Consider the following 8,195-nt stretch of genomic DNA (forward strand, 5'->3'; position numbering starts at 1 on the left):
CCTGTATTTCATACACCTAAGATCACCAATAGCCTTTGGCAGGCTATTTTTATGGGTCTTTACCTAGAAAGCCAAGTGACAAATGCATTCAACTCAGAACTAAAATAGACATGACATATGCAGTGACTACACAGACAAATCCTTAAATGTGGATTTTTGAACTTGTTACTTTGAAGTTATGATTTCAGGGTCTTGTACTTCTTGTGAATTCAGAGAGATAAGGAGAAATTTGTGGTGACTGCAGATCACTATTGCACCCATTTACAATTTGTCACATGAACCAACATTCTCACATCCACTAGACAAAGTGATCATATTAATAAACGAAGGCCACAGCCAAACAGATAAAGTTATTGTCTTTAATTAAATGACTTTGGAAATAATGTTCATTTCCACATCAAGATTTGGGAGCCCCAGTAAGATACATACAATTACATTCATAGTTTACTAATGCCAATATTACGAGCAGCAGATCTCTTCACATTGCAAACAGGATCAAGAAAGCAACCATCAGACAAAAGAGACCCATAGCTTCAGACAGGGCGAATCCCAGGATAGCATATGAAAATAGCTGCTGCTTCAGAGACGGATTTCTAGAAGAGAGTATTGAAGTATAAGATTGTTAGTCTGTGTATAAAACGGTTTATGTGAATGTTGTTTGATGCATTTGAGAGAGCCAGTTAAGGATTTTAAATATTACTTTCATACTACAAGTCCCCTACATTAGCAGTGAAAACACATTGCAACCCCACATAAATGTTAACAAAGCCCATCACAACATAGTGACTTCTGAGTAAGTTAACACTAGAATTAGGTTGTTAAACAGGGTATATTGATATGCAGTGTATCTATGATATTTCCCCCCTCCCCAAACATGAAGGCCTTATCTATAAGAGTGCAAAACCAAAAGAAGCTTTGACGATGGACATATCAACATATACAGAGTTCATATGCAGTAATTATCTACCAGTCTAAGATTTCTCTGGTTAATTCCCCTGGTATGTAAGGTACAAAACTGAGCATTACAAAGGGCTTGAACAGGTTATACATCCAGAATTATACTGAATGTCCCTGTAATATTTAGGTCACTTACAGATAAGCTGTAACAACTATTTATCTGCCTTACATGGCTTGTTAGCCCTCTTGGTGTTGCAAAACTGCAACTGAGTATCTTTTCCTTCCATGCTTCAAGTAGAGAGCAGAAAGTAATTCAGGATTAGTACCTTGTAACATCTGCCTCCCTTGGAAGTGGAGGGAGGGTGGGGGGAATAAAAAAACACTACAAATGCCAGTCTGAAACAATCCTCGTTTGTAGTACCAAGATATAGTACATTTTAGATTCCTGAATGGTAAATAAAACCAGGCTTTTAGTGCCAGGTTAACACTTCATAAGAGATTTGCAAATAGAAACAATGTTGGGTTTTTTTTTTGGTAGTGGGTGGGTGAAAAGAAAGCAGCAACACTACTGCTAATTTAAGTCACTTCCTGCCTGTGCCAATTGTTTGTTTCCTTAGTAGCAGGAATTAGGGTTGTAAGCGAATAGTTGAGTTGATACTACTGCTGCCTGTATCAGAGGCAGCAAAGCAAGGGGTGGGAAGCAAGAGCCAGTGCTCAGGGAAGCTGGCTTAAAAGCAGAGGCAGTAGCACAGGGGAGTGGTGGGGGGAAGGGCGAGAAAGAAGGCTACCCATGGCAGGCCAGGCTTGCCCAAGCAGAGGCTGCTCCACAGGCTCCCATTTGCAGCCAGCCCCAACCACCGGAGGTAGGGGCTGCTTCACGGAAGAAGCCCCATTAATAGGCTGCTGGACCCAGTCTGAGCCATGTCTGGGAGCTACCTCTGCTGCCGCTCTGCATTTTAAATGTAGTAAGAGCCCAGAAGCTCTTATTACATTTAAAATGCAGAGATTCAGCAGTTATGGACCTGGGTGAACCAGGACTGCTTGGTCGCAGCAGCCCTGTTCATGGTGACCCATGCTGGCTGCAGGCAGGGGGCTGCTTCAGCAGCAAACCCTGGTTGTTGTGAACAGAGGCTGCCCAGGCTCATTGGTTAACCATGTACAATTACACATTCACCATCCAGTTGGTTCCCTACAAAATATTTTAAAGTTATATTCAGTCTAGGATAGGTTTTGAAATCTGAGTTGAAACTGGCACTTAAACATGAAACCCTGATTTAGCTGTAGCTAGACGTAAGTCACCTAAGGTTTGCATTTACTGACATCTAATCTTAGGCCTTGTCTTCACTACGTGATGGATTGACTCTGCAGGAGAAAAAAAAAGAATCCACCAGTGGTTGGTCTATTGCATCTACTTAAGACACAATGAATCGACCTCTGAGTTCTCTTCCATCAACTCCAGAACTCCACCAAGATGAAGAGTAGCCAAGTTGACAGGAAAGTAGCCCCAACTGACCTTACTGCATGAAAGACACCTCAGTAAGTACGTTAACTTCAACTATGTTATTTGCGTAGCTGACATTGCAAAGGTTAGATGGGTGCCAGGGGTGTAGCACACAGTAGGCCTTATATTTTGTCTGCACTTAGGACAAAAAAATGGTCCTTCATTAGGTGCTAAAAAAAAGTCATCTGAAAGACAAAAAAATTGCCGTAGCAAGCGGCAATGCGAACAGCTTGTTGTTGGCAAGAGCTCCATCCTGTGACAATGTGAACCCCACACAGAGGATGGAAGTAATCTTTTACAAGTGCCAACAGCCAGCATTTAAACTGCTACTTTTAGCAAGTAACGTCAACATGACCGTGTTGCTAAAAGCCACATGGTATAGACCAGCCTTAGAGATTCAGCACTTGTTCCTGGTGTGTCATTAACAAATATTCCATCTCACCAAGAACTTAACATGTTAGATAAATTATTCAAGGAGCTTTATTTCAATTCTACATGCAGATTGTTTTATGGGAAGATCATCAAGACTCTGCTACTAATCTACATCTTCAAATTTATCAATAGGTATATATCAGGGCTGGGTAAAATATGGCCTGCAAGCCAGATCTAGTCCATTGACCACCCTGCCAGGCCCCTCAGGTACAGAGCTGCAGCAGCCCTCTGCTCTGGAGAGAGAGGGAGACTGTTTCCAGCCAATAGGAGCTGAGAGATTGGCTTGGAGGATGGGGGCAGCACAAGCCTCTTCCCCCTCCCAGAGCCACGAGCCACATGGAGGGAACAGCCTGCAGCTCTAAGTGGTCTGGGGCTGCAGCAGGCAGGCAGGGATCCCAGCCTGTCTTGGCAGTGCTGGCCAGGAGACACTTAAGTAAACACCTCCCATCCAGAGCTTGCCTCTGGCACCCCTGCCCCTCCTGCATGCCAACTCCCTCCCCCAGATCATCATCCAAACTTGTTTGCACTCCTCTGCCCCAGATCACAAGTCCCTCCCAAGGCCAGAACCCTCTCCTGCAGCCAAACATCTTCCCAGACCCTACACCCTAATCCTCTGACCCAGGTCACAAGCCTCACCTTCATCCAAACTCCCTCAGACCTCACACTGTCTCCTCCATCCCAGTCCCTTAATCTGTGCACCCTTCTGTACCCAGCCTCCATCCTAGATCCTGCACCTCCACAGAAAAGGGCAGCCCTTGACCGCTTTCCAGAATCTTGGAATGACCCCACCAAAAGTTAGTACATACAACTTAAATCTACTACATATTTGAGAGTTTGTGTGTCTGTGTGTTCATCCATGTGTGAATCTGCACAGGAACTCTGCCTAAACAGTAAGAGCTAGGACCACCAAATTTGGTATGCAGCTTCCTCTTATAAATTAAAGGAAGGCAAGGCTTTGGTTGTTGCAGGACAATGGAATGTGCCTGGAATGCAACTGTTTCACATCAAACCAAGAGAGAGGGCTAATAGCAGAAACTTATACTCTAGAATGACTATAGGGGGGCAACAAGCTCCCCAGCCCCAGGGAGCAGGTGCCAGTTGCCTCCTCCCTTGAGTTCCCCACACCTCCCAACCCCCTATTCTGACTCCTGTGCCCCACACCCTCCAACCCTGAGGACCTCACATTCCCCAAACCTGTGTTCTGAGTCCTGCACCCACCATACTCCCAGCCCCCTGCCGTGAGCAACACCAGGTAAGTCTTTTAGTGGTATAAAAAAGTGGAGGGGATTACCTGGCATAACCAATGATTAGACTACCGAAGACAGTTCCAATACCAGCACCAGAACCAGCCACTCCTACTGTGGCAGCGCCAGCACCAATAAATTTGGCAGCAGTGTCAATATCCCTGCTGATAGCACTAGTCTGGAACTCTCTAAGTGCTACTTGGGAGACAGCGCTCTGGACCCCATGAAGTGTTGAGCAGCCCTAAGAAACAAACATGCAAAACATTTAAATACAGAGACAAACTGAGATATTCCATAGCTATTTTGAAGTTCTGAGTTACTGTGCTATTCTTCTATTACAAACACATTAAACCAGAAATACTAAAGCATTAAGTAGAGTCTGTGATTAGAAGTTCAGACATATACATTACTTGCTGAATATAATGGATTGAAGCGTTAAATGGGAAAAAAATCTATTAGATGACTCTGTCATACAGTCAATATTTTAGTTAGGAAATTACATTTGAAAGCTAGGATGAGAACACTTGGGCTCACCAGATAGTTTAGGAAGCTACAGAGTTTAGTTTATAAGGTACCTCTCCAGTCCTGACCTCTGGCCTAGACAACACTGATGCAGAAATTGGTCTGTACAAGACTCTTGATCCTGCACGGATCTGTAAGAGAAGACAACGTTACATAATTGATCACAAACGTTTCTACATAACGGCACTGATTTAGTCTTTTTTGTAAGACCAAGGACTTAACTCGTCACAGCAGTGACCAGTGGCAATCTGCAGTAGGCATAAGTGACCAGTCAACTATCTGATAAGCAAAAGATTATCAGATAGTCAACTAGTCACTCAACTAGTTGATGGGGGGGGGGGGGGGGGAGAGAAGAGGAGGAGGGAAGGGAACAAACGGGACAGGAGCCAGTGCTGGGAGGAGCCAGCTTAAAAGCCAGTTTCCCCCAGCACTGACTCTGCAGGAGACAGGGGTTAGCGAGACTGGGTACGAGCTGGGAATCAACTGATTCCCAGTTTGCACCCACTCCCAGATGCTGTGCCCCTGCTTTTTAAATGTATTAAGAGCCTGTTGGCTGGGACAGCTGACTCCCGGCTTGTGCTGGGTCTCCCCCCGCTGCGCACCAGCCTTTACATTTAAAAGGCTGACCCAGAACAAGCCAGGAGTCAGCTGTCCTAGCTCCTACTGGGTTTTAGCCTTTTAAAAGGTATTGAGACAATAGGCTCTTAATACCTTTAAAAGGCAGAGCCGCAGCAGGGTTGATTAAACTAAATTTAACATCCCTAGTTCGCAGACATTGGTATACCTAATAATATCAATACGAAAACTTCCATATATGTCACTTGATCCCTAACTAAAAGCTCCCTTTTCTGGAATGGATTCTTTTAATTCCAGGTGCTCAGGTTAATGCTAATCCATTATTCTGAGCAATTATTAAGCAGTACTGTAATAACAAAGGCAAGTAACATTTTAAGTAGGATATATCTAATAGCAATACAAACAAAAGGAGAGATGGCACATTTTGAAATTGAAATGAAGACAGGATACTGAACATCTGTAACCTGATACTACTATTCAAGTTGCTAACCTTTATATCATTAAAACAAGTGCTTCTAACTAGCTCATTTGTGAATGTCACCACGTCATCACTAACCAGGGAAATTACACAGACGTTAGTCTTGTACCTACTCTAAAGTTTTAGAGCTAAAAAAAAAAATCTCACTGCAGTCCTTAGCTGTGAGGAGAAACCGGAAAGTTTAAAAAAAAAAAAAATCAATCTAGTACGCTAAGAATGAATGAATCTTCTCCGGCGCGGCCTGCTGGTGTCCTTGGGCTCCCAGCACTATAAGGTCACGCTGACTCGAGCCCAGCCCATGCCCGCGGCATAACGGAGAGGTCGCGGGCTTGCGCGCGGCAGCCGAAGGGGCGGCGGGCGGAGAGACTCGCTCTTGCACCGCGGAAGCGGCAGGCTGGAGTTTGACCTAGAGCCAGGGGCTGAGCGGGCGCTAGGCCTCACGGGCAGCGCCGGGCCAGGGGGCCGCCTCTCTCCCCGCACGGCCCCGCTCCGTGCCCCACGCGGCAGGCCAGGGCCTTGACCGACAGCAGGAGCCGGGGCAGCCAGCCCCGCAGCCGCTCACTTGCTGCAACCGGGGAAGCCCTCGTCCCCGGGGTGGGGCCTGCCCGCGAGGGGGCGCCTGCTGCCGCCGCCGCCTCCCCGCTCGGACTCGAGCCCGGCTGGCGGGACGGGCGGGGGCGCAGCGGCGGCTGCCGGCGCAGCCTGTCCGCACTCACCAGGGCCGGGGAGGAGGCGAGCTTCACGCAGGCGAACATGGCAGAGGGCAGCGGGCTGGGCGGTGTCCCCGGGGCCTTCTGGACGCTGGAATCCGCCTCTCTGCAACGAGAGCAAGAGCGTTAGGGCCGGGGGCGCCGCGGGCTCCATGGGGCCGGGCCCCGGCTGCCCGCCCCCCACCGCCACTTACCGGCTGCAGCGGCAGAGGTCGAGCGGACTGAATAGGCGCGGGGCGCAGGCGCGGCGGGGCCGAGAAGTGCCCGGATGCTGGGTGGGCGACGCAAACGCTGCGCCTCAAGGTCACTTTGTAGCAACATTATTGGTCCCGCCGGAGGGGGCGGGACGGAGCCGCCCCAGCCCCGCCCTCCCCCGGCCTAGCGCCCAGCTGGCGCGCTCAGTCTGCGAGTCCGCTCCCGGCCTGGTCTTGCTTTCTCCTCGCACGCGCCTTCCTAGCCCAGCGCCAGGCCCTTTGCGCACAGAGATACATCCCTTTGCGGAGCCGGGCCTGAGGGCCAAGCAAGCGCGGCCGGGCCGCGCCGGAGTGGGAGCTGGTCCCTGCCCCCAGGAGCATGTCCCAGCGGCAGTGCCCGTGGGTGCCCTGCCCCTAGAGTGCATCTTGGGCGCTAGGCTCTGAGGCTTCCTTTGATAAATCATTTCCAGTGACAACACCTTCATTTCCCCTGCCTTCACGAGTCATGGAAGTGCTGCACCTTTTAGTGGTCTAGAAGTTTTGGATCGGTTTTTGCATTCCCTCTCTTAAAGAAAATGCTCATCTTCGCATGATTGTTGTTGACATGTTGATCAAGAGTTAGTTGATGTCATGTTGTGTATAAGGAATATTTATTGCCTGCTCTATAAAAGGCATCCTTAAAACAGTAGAGTTGTTATACTAGTTAAAAAATGAAGGCAAAAAAGAAATGCGCACAATCTTCCAAGAAAAAAATGCAAGTTGCTTCATAGTACTTAACTATGATCATTTAGGATCAAAGAATGTGGTCATACCAACAGAAAGAGGGACTGGACAGCAGTGATGCTGAAAAGGATTTAGGAGTCATATGGACAAGCAGCTCTGTATACGTTCCCAATGCAATGGTGTGATCAATTGAGTAAATGTGATCCTGGAATGCCTAAACGGAGGAGTAGGAGTAGGGAGGTGGTTTTACCTCTGTTTACCATGATACTAAGACTCATACTGGAATCCTGCATACAATTCTGGTGTTTTCATTTTAAAATGGATACTGAAAAATTGGAGAGGATGCAGAAAATAACCACACAAAGGCTGTGTGTAGACTGACAAGTTTTTTCGCAAAATCAGCTGCTTTTGCGGAAAAACTTGCCAGCTATCTACACTGGCCCCTTGAATTTCTGCAAGAACACTGACTTCCTACTGTAAGAAATCAGTGCTTCTTGCGGAAATACTATGCTGCTCCCGTTCGGGCAAAGCCCTCTTGCGTAAATCATTTGTGCAAGAGGGCCAGTGTAGACAGCACAGTACTGTTTTGCGCAAAAAAGCCTCGATGGCTAAAATGGTGATCGGGGCTTTTTTGTGCAAAAGCGCGTCTAGATTGGCACGGACGCTTTTCCGCAAAAAGTGCTTTTTTTCCGTTAAAAGCATTTGCGGAAAATCATGCCAGTCTAGACATAGCCAAATAGTCTGAGGGCTGGAAAAACAAAGTGAAAGGCTTAAAGAGTTCAAACTGTTTAGTTTATGGAAAAGATTGAGAAGTGTCTTGCCTTAAGTATTATAAAGTATATAATACCCAGTAAAATATTGAGTACTAAAGGGCTCTTTAATCTAGTGGAGCAAGGCATAGAAACAATGGCTGGAAGG

General features: G+C 47.3%; 1 protein-coding gene across 1 annotated transcript; it reads right to left on the bottom strand.

The window, feature by feature from the left end:
- Positions 1 to 345: 345 nt before the first annotated feature.
- ATP5MC3 (ATP synthase membrane subunit c locus 3) lies at positions 346 to 6,708 on the bottom strand. Its single transcript, XM_075933685.2, has 5 exons — positions 6,555 to 6,708; positions 6,367 to 6,466; positions 4,650 to 4,727; positions 4,122 to 4,315; positions 346 to 593 (listed from the first exon to the last, which is right to left on the bottom strand). The coding sequence occupies exons 2-5, from the start codon at positions 6,403 to 6,405 to the stop codon at positions 479 to 481; spliced, it is 426 nt and encodes a 141-aa protein (XP_075789800.1). The 5' UTR covers positions 6,406 to 6,466; positions 6,555 to 6,708; the 3' UTR covers positions 346 to 478.
- Positions 6,709 to 8,195: the final 1,487 nt, after the last annotated feature.

The sequence above is a fragment of the Pelodiscus sinensis genome, chromosome 7 (assembly GCF_052426305.1).
Source record: "Pelodiscus sinensis isolate ZL-2025 chromosome 7, ASM5242630v1, whole genome shotgun sequence".
NCBI classification, from domain to species: Eukaryota; Metazoa; Chordata; order Testudines; family Trionychidae; genus Pelodiscus; species Pelodiscus sinensis.